The 21,853-nt window shown below is 44.2% G+C and overlaps 1 protein-coding gene across 2 annotated transcripts in view; it reads left to right on the top strand.

The window, feature by feature from the left end:
• LOC139371465 (plasma membrane calcium-transporting ATPase 2-like) overlaps positions 1-21,853 on the top strand; it is a 186,607-nt gene that overhangs the window by 146,105 nt on the left and 18,649 nt on the right. For both annotated transcript variants that reach the window (XM_071111899.1, XM_071111901.1), the window contains 7 exons: positions 157-336; positions 900-987; positions 1,063-1,169; positions 5,499-5,690; positions 6,339-6,552; positions 15,704-15,915; positions 16,839-16,946. In XM_071111899.1, coding sequence (XP_070968000.1) covers positions 157-336; positions 900-987; positions 1,063-1,169; positions 5,499-5,690; positions 6,339-6,552; positions 15,704-15,915; positions 16,839-16,946 — 1,101 coding nt within the window. The remainder of the gene's footprint in view (positions 1-156; positions 337-899; positions 988-1,062; positions 1,170-5,498; positions 5,691-6,338; positions 6,553-15,703; positions 15,916-16,838; positions 16,947-21,853) is intronic.

The following is a 21,853-nucleotide window of genomic DNA, read 5'->3' as shown; positions in this document are numbered from 1 at the left end:
AGTTGCATGGCAGTAATAATGACATGGTCGTGGGTTCAATTCCTGTTGGGGCCATTTTATATTAAAATGAAAACACTCACTGTGTTGTTAGTCAGTTTGGATTTACCATGTAAATATTGTATGCTAAACGTCATATTGTCTGCATGTGCCCTGCAGGTACCAGATGCCATAATAAGGTGCCAGCGTGCGGGCATCACGGTGCGCATGGTGACAGGTGACAACATCAACACGGCCAGGGCCATCGCCATCAAGTGTGGCATCATCCACCCTGGAGAAGACTTCCTGTGTATCGACGGAAAGGAGTTCAACAGGAGGATCCGCAACGAGAAGGGAGAGGTACGCTGCAGCAGAGAGACAGAGAGAGAGAGCAAGAGAGAGCAAGAGAGAGCGAGAGAGAGAGAGAGAGAGAGAGAAAGAGACAGAGAGAGACAGAGAAAGAGACAGAGAAAGAGAGAGAAAGAGACAGACAGAGAGAGAGAGACAGAGTGAGAAAGAGGCAGAGAGCGAGAGACAGAAAGAGACAGAAAGAGAGAGAGACAGAGAGCAGAGAGAGAGAGAGAGAGAGACAGAGAGCAGAGAGAGACAGAGAGAGAGAGAGAGAGAGAGAGAGAGAAGAGGTACGGTGCTCTTGTGCATCTCAGGTGAATCCAGGTGAAAGCTATGATCCCTTATTTCTGGGTTTCTCACGCTCAACAGTTTGTATAATATGTTATTTGCAGTTGGTGGGGGGAGGGGGGTGCAACTCCATATTAGGAAGATGTCAGGAAACATAGATAAAAGACCCTCGGGTTCTGATAGATGAACATACAGTAGATAAAAGACCTTCAGGTTCTGATAGATGAACAGAGATAAAAGACCTTAAGTTTCTGATAGATGTATATGTACCTTCTCCTCTGTAGGTTGAGCAGGAGCGCATGGACAAGGTGTGGCCTAAACTGCGAGTCCTGGCTAGATCCTCCCCTACTGATAAACACACACTGGTTAAAGGTGAGAGAGCGACCCCCACTTCCACTCCTCTCTACTCTGTTCATCTGAACTGAACCCCTGTGTGTTGTCCTCTAGGCATCATAGACAGCTGCCTGACAGACCAGAGACAAGTGGTGGCGGTGACAGGAGACGGGACTAACGATGGACCAGCCCTGAAGAAGGCTGACGTGGGCTTTGCCATGGTAGGACCTGGGGCTGGAGGCATAATGTATCTACAATATATTACTATAGGACCTGGGGCTGGAGGCATAATGTATCTACCTAACTTATCTTACCATACTGTACTGTACTGCACCACAGCACACCACACCAAAATACACCACCACCACAACAACAACACCCCAACACACCACAAGAATCAATCAATCAATCAAATGTATTTATATAGCCCTTCGTACATCAGCTGATGTCTCAAAGTGCTGTACAGAAACCCAGCCTAAAACCCCAAACAGCAAGCAATGCAGGTGTAGAAGCACGGTGGCTACGAAAAACTCCCTAGAAAGGCCAAAACCTAGAAACCTAGAGAGGAACCCGGCTATGAGTCCTCTTCTGGCTGTGCCGGGATGAGATTATAACAGAACATGGCCAAGATGTTCATAAATGACCAGCATGGTAAAATAATAGTAATCACAGTAGTTGTCGAGGGTGCAGCAAGTGCAGCACCTCAGGAGTAAATGTCAGTTGGCTTTTCATAGCCAATCATTAAGAGTATCTCTACCACTCCTGCTGTCTCTAGAGAGTTGAAAACAGCAGGTCTGGGACAGGTAGTACGTCCGGTGAACAGATCAGGGATCCATAGCCGCAGACAGAACAGTTGAAACTGGAGCAGCAGCACGGCCAGGTGGACTGGGGACAACAAGGAGTCATCAGGCCAGGTAGTCCTGAGGCATGGTCCTAGGGCTCAGGTCCTCAGAGAGAGAGGAAGAAAGGGAGAAAGAGAAAGAAAGAATTAGAGAATTAGAGAGAGCATACTTAAATTCACACAGGACACCAGATAAGACAGGAGAAATACTCCAGATATAACAGACTGAGCCTAGCCCCCCGACACATAAACTACTGCAGCATAAATACTGGAGGCTGAGACAGGAGGGGTCAGGAGACACTGTGGCCCCATCCGACGATACCCCCGGACAGGACCAAACAAGAAGGATATAACCCCACCCACTTTCCCAAAGCACAGCCGCCACACCAACACCATAGATGATAGTAACTCTCAAGTAGCTGATCCGTCATCAGTATTGTAGAGTAATTCTAACGTTAACGTAAAATTTGAATCGAGAAAGCTGTTCCTATCAGCATTGACACTTAGCTAGCTACAACTACTATGACAGATGTAGCATTACAGCTAGCTACAACTACTATGACAGATGTAGTATTACAGCTAACTACAACTACTATGATAACTGTAGCATTACAGCTAGCTACACCTACTATGACAACTGTAGCATTACAGCTAGCTACAACTACAATGATTCATGTAGCATTACAGCTAACTACAACTACTATGATTCATGTAGCATTACAGCTAGCTACAACTACTATGACAGATGTAGCATTACAGCTAACTACAACTACTATGACAGATGTAGCATTACAGCTAACTACAACTACTATGACAGATGTAGCATTACAGCTAACTACAACTACTATGACTCACTGTGGAATGGATCCATTGTTAGTAACCTTGAAATGTCCTGGTATAACCCAAGCAGCATCCTCATCACTACACTGTAACCCCACCAGCCCTGCTGTAGATACAGTGGAACAGGACTGCCCCCTAGTGGATAGATGGGATAAACACAATCGGAAATACTGTGACATTGCTTTTCAGGTCACTGCAATGCACACACAGTACAATATGATGGTGCTAGATTCACATATAAAATAAGGAATAACTAAATTATGTTTATTTCGTTATCTGAATCTCCATATCTGTAACTATATTTACATTTTTGGGATGAGTTTGCACACTTTTATTTCCCCAAATCAGAATAATGAACGACTAAATATTCGTACTTAGGTGATATTGTGATAGTATCTTCTATGACTGACAATCACAGCCGTCGTCGATAGTGATTACTTTGTGATGTGACGGAGGATACCTAACTTATTGCAATGTGTGCAGTACAGAGGAGCAGAGGACAGAGTCAGACAGTACACAGCAGTGCAGTAAATGTCTACATTTATATTCCTATTTATTAAAGATATATTAATTAATAAATATATTTACAGATGTTGGGGTAGACGTGTTTACGTTTCTCCAAAACAGCACTAACTGTCTGTTTTTGTTTGTTCTCTCTCTTCAATAGCAGATGATTTCTGCTCTTTTGATGTTTCATGATCAGACAAGGAATCTTGTTTGGATGCACGCTGTGTTAAGAAGCAGTGCGGCTGGTTGGGTTGTGTATCGGAGGACGCATGACTTTCAACCTTCGTCTCCCCCGAGCCCGTACGGGAGTTGTAGTGATGAGACAAGATAATAGCTACTACAACAATTGGATACCACGAAATTGGGGAGAAAAAGGGGTAAAATTTAAAAAGTCGTAGTCTACGCTATTCTCAATCACAACTTTATTTTGAATGACACATATTTTAGGCCAATAAGTGAAATTGAACAAACAATACAAAAATGGGAAAATGTAATGAGTCAAAACAAAACTGAGGCTACAGCGGAGGAAAGCTGAGGAAAGAAACACGTTGTGTTATTATTATATCTGGCTATTTCCAGATTATTCTAGCAATATGCAACCAACTACAACACATAGTAGCCTAGGCCTAAGAAAGGAGGAAAACATGGGATCAGATTATAGTGATTCAGTTCTGAGGACAGTAGAGTTGCTCTGCAGCCCATTATGACCATTCAACCATCACAAGACGAACAGCCAGCGAGGCTCCTTGACTGTCACCTGCTCTCTCTACGCACCTCAGCCCACAGACATGCTAACGTACACTACATGACCAAAAGTATGTGGACACCTGCTCTCTCTACGCGCCTCAGCCCACAGACATGCTAACGTACACTACATGACCAAAAGTATGTGGACACCTGCTCTCTCTACGCACCTCAGCCCACAGACATGCTAACGTACACTACATGACCAAAAGTATGCTATAACAGCCTCCACTCTTCTGGGAAGGCTTTCCACTAGATTCCTGCTGGGAACATTCCTGCTGGGACTTGCTTCCATTCAGCCACAAGAGCATTGTTGAGGTCGGGCACTGATGTTGGGCGATTAGGCCTGGCTCACAGTCGGCGTTCCAATTAATCCCAAATGTGTTCAATGGGGTTGAGGTCAGGGCTCTGTGCAGGCCAGTCAAGTTATTCTATGACCTTGCTTTTTGCACGGGAGCATTGTCATGCTGAAACAGGAAAGGGCCTTCTCCAAACTGTTGCCACAAAGTTGAAAGCACAGAATCGTCTAGAATATCGTTGAATGCTGTAGCATTGAGATGTCCCTTCACTGAAACTAAGGGGCCTAGCCTGAAGCATTAAAAACAGCCCCAGACCTCATTCACCAAACTTTACAGTTGGCACTATGCATTGGGGCAGGTAGCGTTCATTTGGCTCCGCCAAACCCAGATTCGCCCGTGGGATGGTGAAGTATGATTGGAGGCGAGCTTTACACCACTCATATGGTGATCTGAGTTTGGGTTTGCGGCTGCTCGGCCATGGAAACCCATTTCATGATGCTCCCGACTAACAGCCATTGTGCTGATGTTGCTTCCTGAGGCAGTTTTGGAACTCTGCAGTGACTGTTGCAACAGAGGACAGACTTCAGCACTCAGTGGTCCAGCTCTGTAAGCTTGTGTGGCGTACAACTTTGCGGTTGAGCCGTTGTTGTTCCTAGACGTTTCCACTTCCGCAATAATACCACTTATATCTCTGCAGGGTTCAGCCGGTATTAAACCATACCTCTTCTCTCTGCAGGGTTTAGCCGGTATTAAACCATACCTCTTCTCTCTGCAGGGTTCAGCCGGTATTAAACCAAACCTCTCTCTCTGCAGGGTTCAGCCGGTATTAAACCATGCTTCTTCTCTCTGCAGGGTTCAGTCGGTATTAAACCATACCTCTCTCTCTGCAGGGTTCAGCCGGTATTAAACCATACCTCTCTCTCTGCAGGGTTCAGCCGGTATTAAACCATACCTCTCTCTCTGCAGGGTTCAGCCGGTATTAAACCATACCTCTTCTCTGTGCAGGGTTCAGCCGGTATTAAACCATACCTCTTCTCTCTGCATGGTTCAGTCGGTATTAAACCATACCTCTTCTCTCTGCAGGGTTCAGCCGGTATTAAACCATACCTCTTCTCTCTGCAGGGTATAGCCGGTATTAAACCATACCTCTTCTCTCTGCAGGGTTCAGCTGGTATTAAACCATACTTCTTCTCTCTGCAGGGTTCAGCTGGTATTAAACCATACCTCTTTTCTCTCTGCAGGGTTTAGACGGTATTAAACCATTCCTCTTCTCTCTGCAGGGTTCAGCCGGTATTAAACCATACCTCTTCTCTCTGCAGGGTATAGCCGGTACAGACGTGGCCAAGGAGGCGTCTGACATCATATTAACGGACGATAACTTCAGTAGCATAGTGAAGGCTGTGATGTGGGGGAGGAACGTCTACGACAGCATCTCCAAGTTCCTCCAGTTCCAGCTGACTGTCAACGTGGTGGCTGTCATAGTGGCCTTCACTGGGGCCTGCATCACACAGGTAACAAACACACAGCTGACTGTCAACGTGGTGGCTGTCATAGTGGCCTTCACTGGGGCCTGCATCACACAGGTAACGAACACACAGCTGACTGTCAACGTGGTGGCTGTCATAGTGGCCTTCACTGGGGCCTGCATCACACAGGTAACGAACACACAGCTGACTGTCAACGTGGTGGCTGTCATAGTGGCCTTCACTGGGGCCTGCATCACACAGGTCATGTTTACCAGTGTAATCAGAATGAACAGTGGGGGTGAGAGGGGACATCCCTGCATTGTACCCCCTTTGGAGCAACACGTTTTAGCGTGCCATTCCATTGGTTGGTGATGACTGTGACACTGGAGCTGGAGTTAAGAGTTTTAATCGATCCTGTGAAATAGAAACCAAACCTGTATGTCTTTGTAACATTGTAGAAACATACTATAACTATTATCCACTGGGATCTGAAGCTGTATTTGTAGAAACACATCCATAGTATAAGTATGAACCACCGGGATCTGAAGTTGATGCTGGTATCTAATGTGTTCTCTGGCAGAACTGTGTCCTGAAGACGATCTCTGTGTGTTCCCTGTAGGATTCTCCCCTGACGACAGTCCAGTTGTTTCATCTGTAGTCTCTAATGTTAACCACCCTGTGTGTTCCCTGTAGGATTCTCCCCTGAAGGCGGTCCAGATGCTGTGGGTGAACTTGATAATGGACACCTTTGCGTCCCTGGCCCTGGCAACGGAGCCCCCCACCGAGGCCCTGCTGATGAGGAAGCCATACGGCCGCAACAAACCGCTGATCTCCAGCACCATGACCAAGAACATCCTGGGACACGGCATCTATCAGCTGGTCATCATCTTCTCCCTGCTGTTCGTCGGTACGTCATTATCTTTTATCAGTCTTCTCCTATTGGATATTTATTGGACAGTAGAGAGAGATAGGATGGACAAAGGAGATGGTGTGCTGGAATAACAGTGGGCCAGGAACCCAGTTTATGTGTTCTGGAATCTAAAGGCAGAGGGTTAGACATCTAGACCACAGCTAGTTTATGTGTTCTGGAATCTAAAGGCAGCGGGTTTGACATCTAGTCCACAGCTAGTTTATGTGTTCTGGAATCTAAAGGCAGAGGGTTAGACATCTAGACCACAGCTAGTTTATGTGTTCCGGAATCTAAAGGTTAGACATCTAGTCCACAGCTAGTTTATGTGTTCTGGAATCTAAAGGTTAGACATCTGGTCCACAGCTAGTTTATGTGTTCTGGAATCTAAAGGTTAGACATCTAGACCACAGCTAGTTTATGTGTTCTGGAATCTAAAGGCAGCGGGTTAGACATCTAGACCACAGCTAGTTTATGTGTTCTGGAATCTAAAGGTTAGACATCTAGTCCACAGCTAGTTTATGTGTTCTGGAATCTAAAGGTTAGACATCTAGTCCACAGCTAGTTTATGTGTTCTGGAATCTAAAGGTTAGACATCTAGTCCACAGCTAGTCTATGTGTTCTGGAATCTAAAGGCAGCGGGTTAGACATCTAGACCACAGCTAGTTTATGTGTTCTGGAATCTAAAGGCAGAGGGTTAGACATCTAGACCACAGCTAGTTTATGTGTTCTGGAATCTAAAGGTTAGACATCTAGTCCACAGCTAGTTTATGTGTTCTGGAATCTAAAGGTTAGACATCTAGTCCACAGCTAGTCTATGTGTTCTGGAATCTAAAGGCAGCGTCTTAGACATCTAGACCACAGCTAGTTTATGTGTTCTGGAATCTAAAGGCAGCGTCTTAGACATCTAGACCACAGCTAGTTTATGTGTTCTGGAATCTAAAGGCAGCGTCTTAGACATCTAGACCACAGCTAGTTTATGTGTTCTGGAATCTAAAGGCAGCGTCTTAGACATCTAGTCCACAGCTAGTTTATGTGTTCTGGAATCTAAAGGCAGCGTCTTAGACATCTAGTCCACAGCTAGTTTATGTGTTCTGGAATCTAAAGGCAGCGTCTTAGACATCTAGACCACAGCTAGTTTATGTGTTCTGGAATCTAAAGGCAGCGTCTTAGACATCTAGACCACAGCTAGTCTATGTGTTCTGGAATCTAAAGGCAGCGTCTTAGACATCTAGTCCACAGCTAGTTTATGTGTTCTGGAATCTAAAGGCAGCGTCTTAGACATCTAGTCCACAGCTAGTTTATGTGTTCTGGAATCTAAAGGCAGCGTCTTAGACATCTAGTCCACAGCTAGTTTATGTGTTCTGGAATCTAAAGGCAGCGTCTTAGACATCTAGTCCACAGCTAGTTTATGTGTTCTGGAATCTAAAGGCAGCGTCTTAGACATCTAGTCCACAGCTAGTTTATGTGTTCTGGAATCTAAAGGCAGCGTCTTAGACATCTAGACCACAGCTAGTCTATGTGTTCTGGAATCTAAAGGCAGCGTCTTAGACATCTAGTCCACAGCTAGTTTATGTGTTCTGGAATCTAAAGGCAGCGTCTTAGACATCTAGTCCACAGCTAGTTTATGTGTTCTGGAATCTAAAGGCAGCGGGTTAGACATCTAGACCACAGCTAGTTTATGTGTTCTGGAATCTAAAGGCAGCGTCTTAGACATCTAGACCACAGCTAGTTTATGTGTTCTGGAATCTAAAGGCAGCGTCTTAGACATCTAGTCCACAGCTAGTTTATGTGTTCTGGAATCTAAAGGCAGCGTCTTAGACATCTAGACCACAGCTAGTTTATGTGTTCTGGAATCTAAAGGCAGCGGGTTAGACATCTAGACCACAGCTAGTTTATGTGTTCTGGAATCTAAAGGCAGCGTCTTAGACATCTAGACCACAGCTAGTTTATGTGTTCTGGAATCTAAAGGCAGCGGGTTAGACATCTAGACCACAGCTAGTTTATGTGTTCTGGAATCTAAAGGCAGCGTCTTAGACATCTAGACCACAGCTAGTTTATGTGTTCTGGAATCTAAAGGCAGCGTCTTAGACATCTAGTCCACAGCTAGTTTATGTGTTCTGGAATCTAAAGGCAGCGTCTTAGACATCTAGACCACAGCTAGTTTATGTGTTCTGGAATCTAAAGGCAGCGGGTTAGACATCTAGACCACAGCTAGTTTATGTGTTCTGGAATCTAAAGGCAGCGTCTTAGACATCTAGACCACAGCTAGTTTATGTGTTCTGGAATCTAAAGGCAGCGGGTTAGACATCTAGTCCACAGCTAGTTTATGTGTTCTGGAATCTAAAGGCAGCGGGTTAGACATCTAGTCCACAGCTAGTTTATGTGTTCTGGAATCTAAAGGCAGCGTCTTAGACATCTAGACCACAGCTAGTTTATGTGTTCTGGAATCTAAAGGCAGCGTCTTAGACATCTAGACCACAGCTAGTTTATGTGTTCTGGAATCTAAAGGCAGCGGGTTAGACATCTAGACCACAGCTAGTTTATGTGTTCTGGAATCTAAAGGCAGCGGGTTAGACATCTAGTCCACAGCTAGTTTATGTGTTCTGGAATCTAAAGGCAGCGGGTTAGACATCTAGACCACAGCTAGTTTATGTGTTCTGGAATCTAAAGGCAGCGTCTTAGACATCTAGTCCACAGCTAGTTTATGTGTTCTGGAATCTAAAGGCAGCGGGTTAGACATCTAGACCACAGCTAGTTTATGTGTTCTGGAATCTAAAGGCAGCGGGTTAGACATCTAGACCACAGCTAGTTTATGTGTTCTGGAATCTAAAGGCAGCGTCTTAGACATCTAGACCACAGCTAGTTTATGTGTTCTGGAATCTAAAGGTTAGACATCTAGACCACAGCTAGTTTATGTGTTCTGGAATCTAAAGGTTAGACATCTAGACCACAGCTAGTTTATGTGTTCTGGAATCTAAAGGTTAGACATCTAGACCACAGCTAGTTTATGTGTTCTGGAATCTAAAGGTTAGACATCTAGACCACAGCTAGTTTATGTGTTCTGGAATCTAAAGGTTAGACATCTAGTCCACAGCTAGTTTATGTGTTCTGGAATCTAAAGGCAGCGTCTTAGACATCTAGTCCACAGCTAGTTTATGTGTTCTGGAATCTAAAGGCAGCGGGTTAGACATCTAGTCCACAGCTAGTTTATGTGTTCTGGAATCTAAAGGCAGCGGGTTAGACATCTAGACCACAGCTAGTTTATGTGTTCTGGAATCTAAAGGCAGCGGGTTAGACATCTAGACCACAGCTAGTTTATGTGTTCTGGAATCCAGGGTCCAGAAAAATGAAGGCCGTTTTTAAAAACATTACAATACATTAATAGACTGTGTGCCCTCAGGCCCCTACTCCACCACTACCACATATATACAGTACAAAATCCATGTGTACGTGTGTGTATAATGCCTATGCTATCGTGTGTGTGTGTGTGCATGTGTCTGTGACTATGTTTGTGCTGCTTCACAGTCCCAGCTTTTCCATAAGGTGTTTTTTTTGTCTAATTTTACTGCTTGCATCAGTTACTTGATGTGGAATAGGATTCCATGTCGTCATGGCTCTATTTAGTACTGTGTACCATAGTCTGTTCTAGACTTGGGGACTGTGAAGAAATCTCTTGTGGCATGTCTTGTGGGGTATTTTTTTATATTTTTTAAAAATCTTTATTTAACTAGGCAAGTCAGTTAAGAACAAATTCGTATTTTCAATGACGGCCTAGGAACAGTGGGTTAACTGCCTGTCCAGGGGCAGAACGACAGATTTGTACCTTGTCAGCTCGGGGGTTTAAACTCGCAACCTTCCATGTCTTGTGGGGTATACATGGATGTCAGAGCTGTGTGCCAGTATTTCAAACAGACAGCTCGGTGCGTTCAACATGTCAACACCTCTCATAAATACAAGCAGTGATGAAGACAATCTCTCCTTCACATTGAGCCAGGAGAGATTGACATGCATATTTTTAATAATAGCTCCCTGTTTACAACCAAGGGCCAGCCGTGCTGCCCTGTTCTGAACCAATTGCAATTTTCCTAAGTTTTTACCTAGCATGGACTTGTAGATGACCTGGAGCCAGTGGGTCTGGCGACGAATATGTAGCGAGGGCCAGCCGACTAGAGCATACAGGTCGCAGTGGTGGGTGGTATAAGGTGCTTTAGTGACAAAACGGATGGCACTGTGATAAACTGCATTCAGTTTGCTGAGTAGAGTGTTGGAAGCAATTTTGTAGATGACATCGCCGAAGTCGAGGATCGGTAGGATAGTCAGCTTTACTAGGGTAAGTTTGGCGGCGTGAGTGAAGGAGGCTTTGTTGCGGAATAGAAAGTTGACTCTAGATTTGATTTTCGATTGGAGATGTTTGATATGAGTCTGGAAGGAGAGTTTACAGTCTAGCCAGACACCTAGGTACTTATAGATGTCCACATATTCAAGGTCGGAACCATCCAGGGTGGTGATGCTAGTCAGGCGTGCGGGTGCAGGCAGCGAACGGTTGAAAAGCATGCATTTGGTTTTACTAGCGTTTAAGAGCAGTTGGAGGCCACGAAGGGAGTGTTGTATGGCATTGAAGCTCGTTTGGAGGTTAGATAGCACAGTGTCCAAGGACGGGCCGGAAGTATATAGAATGGTGTCGTCTGCGTAGAGGTGGATCAGGGAATCGCCCGCAGCAAGAGTAACATCATTGATATATACAGAGAAAAGAGTCGGCCCGAGAATTGAACCCTGTGGCACCCCCATAGAGTGCCAGAGGACCGGACAGCATGCCCTCCGATTTGACACACTGATCTCTGTCTGCAAAGTAGTTGGTGAACCAGGCAAGGCAGTCATCAGAAAAACCGAGGCTACTCAAATCAAATAAAATCAAATTTATTTATATAGCCCTTCGTACATCAGCTGATATCTCAAAGTGCTGTACAGAAACCCAGCCTAAAACCCCAAACAGCAAGCAATGCAGGTGTAGAAGCACTGAGTCTGCCGATAAGAATATGGTGATTGACAGAGTCGAAAGCCTTGGCAAGGTCGATGAAGACGGCTGCACAGTACTGTCTTTTATCGATGGCGGTTATGATATCGTTTAGTACCTTGAGCGTGGCTGAGGTGCACCCGTGACCGGCTCGGAAAGGGCAGGATGGATATAGGTCTGTAACAGTTTGGGTCCAGGATGTCTCCCCCTTTGAAGAGGGGGATGACTGTGGCAGCTTTCCAATCCTTGGGGATCTCAGACGATATGAAAGAGAGGTTGAACAGGCTGGTAATAGGGGTTGCGACAATGGCGGCGGATAGTTTCAGAAATAGAGGGTCCAGATTGTCAAGCCCAGCTGATTTGTACGGGTCCAGGTTTTGCAGCTCTTTCAGAACATCTGCTATCTGGATTTGTGTAAAGGAGAACCTGGAGAGGCTTGGGCGAATAGCTGCGGGGGGGGCGGAGCTGTTGGCCGAGGTTGGAGTAGCCAGGCGGAAGGCATGGCCAGCCGTTGAGAAATGCTTGTTGAAGTTTTCGATAATCATGGATTTATCGGTGGTGACCGTGTTACCTAGCCTCAGTGCAGTGGGCAGCTGGGAGGAGGTGCTCTTGTTCTCCATGGACTTCACAGTGTCCCAGAACTTTTTGGAGTTGGAGCTACAAGATGCAAATTTCTGCCTGAAGAAGCTGGCCTTAGCTTTCCTGACTGACTGCGTGTATTGGTTCCTGACTTCCCTGAACAGTTGCATATCGCGGGGACTATTCGATGTTAGTGCAGTCCGCCACAGGATGTTTTTGTGCTGGTCGAGGGCAGTCAGGCTGGAGTGAACCAAGGGCTATATCTGTTCTTAGTTCTGCATTTTTTGAACGGAGCATGCTTATCTAAAATGGTGAGGAAGTTACTTTTAAAGAATGACCAGGCATCCTCAACTGACAGGATGAGGTCAATGTCCTTCCAGGATACCCGGGCCAGGTCGATTAGAAAGGCCTGCTCACAGAAGTGTTTTAGGGAGCGTTTGACAGTGATGAGGGGTGGTCGTTTGACTGCGGCTCCGTAGCGGATACAGGCAATGAGGCAGTGATCGCTGAGATCCTGGTTGAAGACAGCGGATGTGTATTTGGAGGGCCAGTTGGTCAGGATGACATCTATGAGGGTGCCCTTGTTTACAGATTTAGGGTTGTACCTGGTGGGTTCCTTGATGATTTGTGTGAGATTGAGGGCATCTAGCTTAGATTGTAGGACTGCCGGTGTGTTAAGCATATCCCAGTTTAGGTCACCTAACAGAACAAACTCTGAAGCTAGATGGGGGGCGATCAATTCACAAATGGTGTCCAGGGCACAGCTGGGAGCTGAGGGGGGTCGGTAGCAGGCGGCAACAGTGAGAGACTTATTTCTGGAGAGAGTAATTTTTAAAATTAGTAGTTCGAACTGTTTTGGTATGGACCTGGAAAGTATGACATTACTTTGCAGGCTATCTCTGCAGTAGACTGCAACTCCTCCCCCTTTGGCGGTTCTATCTTGACGGAAAATGTTATAGTTGGGTATGGAAATCTCAGAATTTTTGGTGGCCTTCCTGAGCCAGGATTCAGACACGGCAAGGACATCAGGGTTAGCAGAGTGTGCTAAAGCAGTGAGTAAAACAAACTTAGGGAGGAGGCTTCTGATGTTGACATGCATGAAACCAAGGCTTTTTCGATCACAGAAGTCAACAAATGAGGGTGCCTGGAGACATGCAGGGCCTGGGTTTACCTCCACATCACCCGCGGAACAGAGGAGGAGTAGTATGAGGGTGCGGCTAAAGGCTATCAAAACTGGTCGCCTAGAGCGTTGGGGACAGAGAGTAAAAGGAGCAGATTTCTGGGCATGGTAGAATATATTCAGGGCATAATGCGCAGACAGGGGTATGGTGGGGTGCGGGTACAGCGGAGGTAAGCCCAGGCACTGGGTGATGATGAGAGAGGTTGTATCTCTGGACATGCAGGTTGTAATGGGTGAGGTCACCGCATGTGTGGGAGGTGGGACAAAGGAGGTATCAGGGGTATGAAGAGTGGAACTAGGGGCTCCATTGTAAACTAAAACAATGATAACTAACCTGAACAACAGTATACAAGGCATATTGACATTTGAGAGCTGTATTTGTAGAATATCCTCCATGCTGAAAGTCTGTTGTTTATTTGTTTATAGTAAAATAGCATTTGTATCTGGTCAAACACCATTATTTCCAGAAGTTTACTAAGGGTTATTAACAGGCTGATTGGTCGGCTATTTGAGCCAGTAAAGGGGGCTTTACTATTCTTAGGTAGCGGAATGACTTTAGCATCCCTCCAGGCCTGAGGACAAAGACTTTCTAGTAGTCTTAAATTGAAGGTATGGCAAATAGGAGTGGCAATATCGTCCGCTATTATCCTCAGTCATTTTCCATCGAAGTTGTCAGACCCCTGTAGCTTGTCATTGTTGAAAGACAACAATCATTATTTCACCTCTTCTACACTAACTTTACGGAATTTAAAATTACAATGCTCGTCTTTCATAATTTGGTCAGATATAATAAAACGTGTTTTCTTTCCGAAATGTATCAAAATTGTCAACAAATGTTACACCCATTGAGCTGCAATAATCACGTAGCCAGTTGTGAAGAGAAAGAATCCTGCTAAAACGTTCAATGCCACGATTCAGAGAGGGCACAGGGCCAGATATGATGGCTATTTTGTTAGTGTTTAGCAGAGAAAATCAACTCTTTAATATCCAGTATCAACTTTTCAGAACTGCCCTTCGTAATGTCTTTAAAACCCACATGGACTACGATAGAATCAATGTCCATGTCCTGACGTAGTACATTCGGGAGCAGCTTAGTAATGTAATTTACTCGAGCTCTGGGATAGGACATTGTTTTTGCATCAGGAACGGTCACATTTCTTACCATGGAGCTGTCCAGAATCACGGCTGGCTAGAAGGACGAGGAAATCCGCTGACTCCCACGCTTCTCAGGATTCAGAAAACCCTTTATGGACGGTCGAGAGGCAGGATAACTTAAGCCCGTTGCTTCTGGGGCAGACACAGGCACCCTCAGTGACTAGGGTGCAGGAAGATCAGGCTCTAGGACAGCGAAACTATTAGTTGTTTGTACCGGGCCTCTTGCTGTGGGTGTAAGACTGCTTTGCGGGAAGTCGCTGTCTTCGGCTTCCCATGGGTGACATGCTGATCGTTGATTGTCTTGCTTCTCTTGCTGTGTTCTTTTGACTCCACTATCAGATGTGGGCAACGACAAACAACGGGGCGGAGATGCATCCAACAAGCTGTCCAGCCACCGGCATAGAAAATGTAAACATTCCTCTCTGCATTTTCCCCAGTTTCTTACAAAGGCTGTTCCCCAGTTTCTTACAAAGTCATCAATGAAGCCACCTCAAGCCTATAATCCTCGGCAAGTTAACAATTGCCCCATTGGAACTCTGAGTCTTCCGGTTTGTCCCGAAACAGTGCGTAAAAGATAGAGCTTCTAGAGCGCTGGAACCGTTTACTTCTCCAGACAACGAGGGCTCAAAACTAATCTGGTACCAACCTTGTTAGCTTGATGGCTAGCAGCTTAGCATCTCTGTCAAGCAGGCTTCAACCTGTCTGATAAGCGGGATTTCGGGACAAGAAACACCTCTGCCTCTTTCAGTTTTTACAATCTCGCTAACATCCTTTTGTCCAACCTGTAGTCAAATTTTTAAAACTCTAAACACAATTAGCACAACATCCATCTGTTGTGGACCATTAACACAAATTAACACAATTAATGTTTTTTTTCTCCACAGAATATCAATTAACACGTTTCTAAAATTGAGGATTTTACACCCTGAAAGTAGTGTATGCGAGAAACTGCAATTCATGGTTCGGTTTTGCCCCGGTTTAGCCCCTACAAACTTCAGCTTACTTTAGCCCCTACAAACTTCAGCTTACTTTAGCCCCTACAAACTTCAGCTTACTTTAGCCCCTACAAACTTCAGCTTACTTTAGCCCCTACAAACTTCAGCTTACTTTAGCCCCTACAAACTTCAGCTTACTTTAGCCCATACAAACTTCAGCTTAACATCTCTCTCTCTCTCTCTCTCTATATATATATATCTTCCTTCTCTTTCTTTCTATCTCAGGTGAGCAGATCTTTGACATAGACAGTGGTCGTCACGCTCCTCTCCACTCCCCTCCGTCAGAACACTACACCATCATTTTCAATACCTTCGTCCTCATGCAGCTTTTCAATGAGATCAACGCCAGGAAGATCCACGGAGAGAGGAACGTCTTCGACGGAATCTTCAGGAACCCTATCTTCTGTTCCATCGTCTTCGGAACCTTCGCCATCCAGGTAGGAACATTCGCCATCCAGGTAGGAACATTCGCCATTCAGGTAGGAGCATTCGCCATCCAGGTAAGAACCTTCTCCATCCAGGTAAGAACCTTTTCCATCCAGGTAAGAACCTTCTCCATCCAGGTAAGAACCTTTTCCATCCAGGTAAGAACCTTCTCCATCCAGGTAAGAACCTTCTCCATCCAGGTAAGAACCTTCTCCATCCAGGTAAGAACCTTCTCCATCCAGGTAAGAACCTTTTCCATCCAGGTAAGAACCTTCTCCATCCAGGTAAGAACCGTTTCCATCCAGGTAGGAAACATTCGCCATCCAGGTAGGAAACATTTGCCATCCAGGTAAGAACCTTCTCCATCCAGGTAGGAGCATTCCCTATGGGTCCTGGTGTAAAGTAGTGCACCCTATTCCCTATGGGTCCTGGCCTAAAGTAGTGCACTACATAGAGAATAGGGTTCCATTGGGGACGCAGAAAAGGTTAGCACTTGAAGCTTACTGAAGCTTTTCCTGACCTGATACTTAGTCCAATACAAGAGACCAAAACAGATCCTGATCACTGAAGCCTTGAAAACATACGGCTGGGAGCAAAGAGGGAATTATTTCACGTCTGGATGTAATTCTAGATATTGTTCGGTTTGGATGTTTTATATTTCCCCCCTGTGTGTGTGTGTGTGTGTGTGTGTGTGCGTGTGCGTGTGCGTGTGTGTGTGGTTGTCGGTGTCTGTGGGTGTGTCTGTGTGGTTGTCGGTGTCGGTGTCTGTGGGTGTGTCTGTGTGTGTGGGGGGGGGGTTCCTGTGTGCGGTAGGAAACTTGAGGTGCAGGTGTTCAGCTCCATGGATTTCCGGCCCAATTCAAGCACTGTGTTTGTGTTGATGCTAAGGTATCATGCAGATTCGTAATGTAGTTTCCTATCTGTGTGTTTACAGATTGTGATCGTACAGTTTGGAGGGAAGCCGTTCAGTTGTACTCCTCTGGATATGGAGAAGTGGGGCTGGTGTACCTTCCTTGGACTGGGAGAGTTAGTCTGGGGACAGGTAAGAATACCTTGACATTCCTACAAATATATATTGACATTCCTACAAATATATATTGACATTCCTATAAATATATATTGACATTCCTATAAATATATATTGACATTCCTACAAATATATATTGACATTCCTTTAAATATATATTGACATTCCTAGAAATATATATTGACATTCCTACAAATATATATTGACATTCCTTTAAATATATATTGACATTCCTAGAAATATATATTGACATTCCTACAAATATATATTGACATTCCTTTAAATATATATTGACATTCCTAGAAATATATTGACATTCCTATAAATATATATTGACATTCCTATAAATATATATTGACATTCCTAGAAATATATATTGACATTCCTTTAAATATATATTGACATTCCTAGAAATATATATTGACATTCCTAGAAATATATCTTGACATTCCTATAAATAAATATATCTTTATATACCTAAAAATATACATGTGTATGCCTTGACAAACCTTTACATAGATTTGACCATACCTTTACAAATCTTGATTCCACATTTTGTTTGTGTTTCAGCCTGAATTCAAAATGGATTACATTGATTGTTCTCTACACACAATACACCACAATGACAAAGCTAAAACATGTTTTTAGAAATGTATTGAAAATTAAATGTATTTTAATTTTATTTCACCTTTATTTTACCAGGTAGGCTAGTTGAGAACAAGTTCTCATTTACAACTGTGACTTGGCCAAGATAAAGCAAAGCAGTTCGACACAAACAACAGAGTTACTCATGGAAACAAACAAAACATACAGTCAATAATACAGTAGAACAAAATAAAAATACAAGTATATATACAGTGAGTGCAAATGAGGTAAGATAAGGGAGTTAAGGCAATAAATAGGCCATGGTGGTGAAATAGTTACAATATAGCAATTAAACACTGGAATGGTAGATGTGCAGGTAGAGATACTGGGCTGCAAAGGAGCAAAATAAATAAATAAATACAGTATGGGGATGAGGTAGATAGATGGGCTGTTTACAGATGGGCTGTGTACAGGTGCAGTGATCTGTGAGCTGCTCTGACAGCTGATGCTTAAAGTTAGTGAGGGAGATATGAGTCTCCAGCTTCAGAGATTTTTGCAGTTCATTCCAGTCATTGGCAGCAGGGAACTGGAAGGAAAGGCGACCAAAGGAGGAATTGGCTTTGGGGGTGACCAGTATAATATACCTGCTGGAGCGCGTGCTACGAGTGGGTGCTGCTATGGTGACCAGTGAGCTGAGGTAAGGTGGGGCTTTACCTAGCAAAGACTTGTAGATAACCGGTAGCCAGTGGGTTTGGTGACGAGTATGAAGCGAGGGCCAACCAACGAGAGCATACAGGTTGCAGTGGTGGGTATTGTATGGGGCTTTGGTGACAAAACGGATGGCACTGTGATAGACTGCATGCAATTTGTTGGGTAGAGTGTTGGAGGCTATTTTATAGATGACATCACCAAAGTCGAGGATTGGTAGGATAGTCAGTTTTACGAGGGTATGTTTGGCAGCATGAGTGAAGGACGCTTTGTTGCGATATAGGAAGCCAATTCTAGATGTAATTTTGGATTGGAGATGCTTAATGTGAATCTGGAAGGAGAGTTTACAGTCTAACCAGACACCTAGGTATTTGTAGTTGCCCACATATTCTAAGTCACAACCGTCCAGAGTAGTGATGCTGGACGGGCGTGCAGGTGCGGGTAGCGATCGGTTAAATAGCATGCATTTAGTTTTACTTGCGTTTAAGAGCAGTTGGAGGCCACGGAAGGAGAGTTGTATGGCATTGAAGCTTGTCTGAAGGTTAGTTAACACAGTGTCCAAAGAAGGGCCAGAAGTATACAGAATGGTGTCGTCTGCGTACAGGTGCATCAGAGAATCACCAGCAGCAAGAGCGATATCATTGATGTGTACAGAGAAGAGAGTCGGCCCAAGGATTGAATCCTGTGGCACCCCCTATAGAGACTGCCAGAGGTCCGGACAACAGGCCCTCCGATTTGACACACTGAACTCTGTCAGAGAAGTAGTTGGTAAACCAGGCGAGGCAATCATTTGAGAAACCAAGGCTGCTGAGTCTGCCGATGAGGACGTGGTGATTGACAGAGTCGAAAGCCTTGGCCAGGTTGATGAATACTCCTGCACAGTAATGTCTCTTATCGATTGCGGTTATGATGTCGTTTAGGACCTTGAGTGTGGCTGAGGTGCACCCATGACCAGCTCTGAAAGCAGATTGCATAGCGGAGAAGGTACGGTGGGATTCGAAATGGTCAGTAATCTGTTTGTTAACTTGGCTTTCAAAGACCTTAGAAAGACCGGGTAGGATAGATATAGGTCTGTAGCAGTTTGGGTCTAGAGTGTCTCCCCCTTTGAAGAGGGGGATGACCGTGGCAGCTTTCCAATCTTTGGGAATCTCAGACGACACGAAAGAGAAGTTGAACAGGCTAGTAATAGGGGTTGCAACAAGTTCGGCAGATCATTTTAGAAAGAGAAGGTCCAGATTGTCTAGCCCGGCTGAGTTTTAGGGGTCCAGATTTTGCAGCTCTTTCAGAACATCAGCTATCTGGATTTGGGTGAAAGAGAAATGGGGGAGGCTTGGGCGAGTTGTTGTGGAGGGTGCCGGACAGTTGACCGGGGTAGGGGTAGCCAGGTGGAAAGCATGGCCAGCCATAGAAAAATGCTTTTTGAAATTCTCAATTATAGTGGATTTATCAGTGGTGTTTCCTAGCCTCAGAGCAGTGGGCAGCTGGGAGGAGGTGCTCTTATTATCCATGGACTTTACAGTGTCCCAGGACTTTTTTGAGTTAGTACTACAGGATGCAAATTTCTGTTTGAAAAAGCTAGCCTTAGCTTTCCTGTGTACATTTGTTCCTAACTTCCCTGAAAAGCTGCATATTACGGGGGCTGTTCGATGCTGATGCAGAACGCCACAGGATGTTTTTGTGCCGGTCAAGGGCAGACAGGTCTGGAGTGAACCAAGGACTATGTTCCTAGTTCTACATTTTTTGGAGAGTGATACTCAGTAATATGTTGTATTAAACATATGGAGAGTGGTACTCAGTAATGTGTTGTATTGAACAGATGGAGAGTGGTACTCAGTAATGTGTTGTATTGGAGAGTGGTACTCAGTAATGTGTTGTATTGGAGAGTTGTACTCAGTAATGTGTTGTATTGGAGAGTGATACTCAGTAATGTGTTGTATTGGAGAGTTGTACTCAGTAATGTGTTGTATTGGAGAGTTGTACTCAGTAATGTGTTGTATTGGAGAGTGGTACTCAGTAATGTGTTGTATTGAACAGATGGAGAGTGGTACTCAGTAATATGTTGTATTGGAGAGTTGTACTCAGTAATGTGTTGTATTGGAGAGTGATACTCAGTAATGTGTTGTATTGGAGAGTTGTACTCAGTAATGTGTTGTATTGGAGAGTTGTACTCAGTAATGTGTTGTATTGGAGAGTGGTACTCAGTAATGTGTTGTATTGAACAGATGGAGAGTGGTACTCAGTAATGTGTTGTATTGGAGAGTGGTACTCAGTAATGTGTTGTATTGAACAGATGGAGAGTGGTACTCAGTAATGTGTTGTATTGGAGAGTGGTACTCAGTAATGTGTTGTATTGGAGAGTGGTACTCAGTAATGTGTTGTATTGAACAGATGGAGAGTGGTACTCAGTAATGTGTTGAATTGGAGAGTGGTACTCAGTAATGTGTTGTATTGAACAGATGGAGAGTGGTACTCAGTAATGTGTTGTATTGAACAGATGGAGAGTGGTACTCAGTAATATGTTGTATTGAACAGATGGAGAGTGGTACTCAGTAATGTGTTGAATTGGAGAGTTGTACTCCGTAATGTGTTGTATTGAACAGATGGAGAGTTGTACTCAGTAATGTGTTGTATTGAACAGATGGAGAGTTGTACTCAGTAATGTGTTGTATTGAACAGATGGAGAGTGGTACTCAGTAATATGTTGTATTGGAGAGTGGAACTCAGTAATGTGTTGTATTGGAGAGTTGTACTCAGTAATGTGTTGTATTGAACAGATGGAGAGTTGTACTCAGTAATGTGTTGTATTGAACAGATGGAGAGTGTTACTCAGTAATGTGTTGTATTGGAGAGTGGTACTCAGTAATGTGTTGTATTGGAGAGTGGTACTCAGTAATGTGTTGTATTGGAGAGTTGTACTCAGTAATGTGTTGTATTGGAGAGTTGTACTCAGTAATGTGTTGTATTGAACAGATTGAGAGTTGTACTCAGTAATGTGTTGTATTGAACAGATGGAGAGTGGTACTCAGTAATGTGTTGTATTGGAGAGTGGAACTCAGTAATGTGTTGTATTGGAGAGTTGTACTCAGTAATGTGTTGTATTGAACAGATGGAGAGTTGTACTCAGTAATGTGTTGTATTGAACAGATGGAGAGTGTTACTCAGTAATGTGTTGTATTGGAGAGTGGTACTCAGTAATGTGTTGTATTGGAGAGTGGTACTCAGTAATGTGTTGTATTGGAGAGTTGTACTCAGTAATGTGTTGTATTGGAGAGTTGTACTCAGTAATGTGTTGTATTGGAGAGTGGAACTCAGTAATGTGTTGTCTTGGAGAGTTGTACTCAGTAATGTGTTGTATTGAACAGATGGAGAGTTGTACTCAGTAATGTGTTGTATTGAACAGATGGAGAGTGTTACTCAGTAATGTGTTGTATTGGAGAGTGGTACTCAGTAATGTGTTGTATTGGAGAGTGGTACTCAGTAATGTGTTGTATTGGAGAGTTGTACTCAGTAATGTGTTGTATTGGAGAGTTGTACTCAGTAATGTGTTGTATTGAACAGATGGAGAGTTGTACTCAGTAATGTGTTGTATTGAACAGATGGAGAGTGGTACTCAGTAATGTGTTGTATTG

The sequence above is a fragment of the Oncorhynchus clarkii genome, chromosome 17, assembly GCF_045791955.1.
Source record: "Oncorhynchus clarkii lewisi isolate Uvic-CL-2024 chromosome 17, UVic_Ocla_1.0, whole genome shotgun sequence".
NCBI classification, from domain to species: domain Eukaryota; kingdom Metazoa; phylum Chordata; class Actinopteri; order Salmoniformes; family Salmonidae; genus Oncorhynchus; species Oncorhynchus clarkii.
Note: the sequence above shows the minus strand (reverse complement) of the source record. Positions and strands in the feature narration are given on the sequence as shown.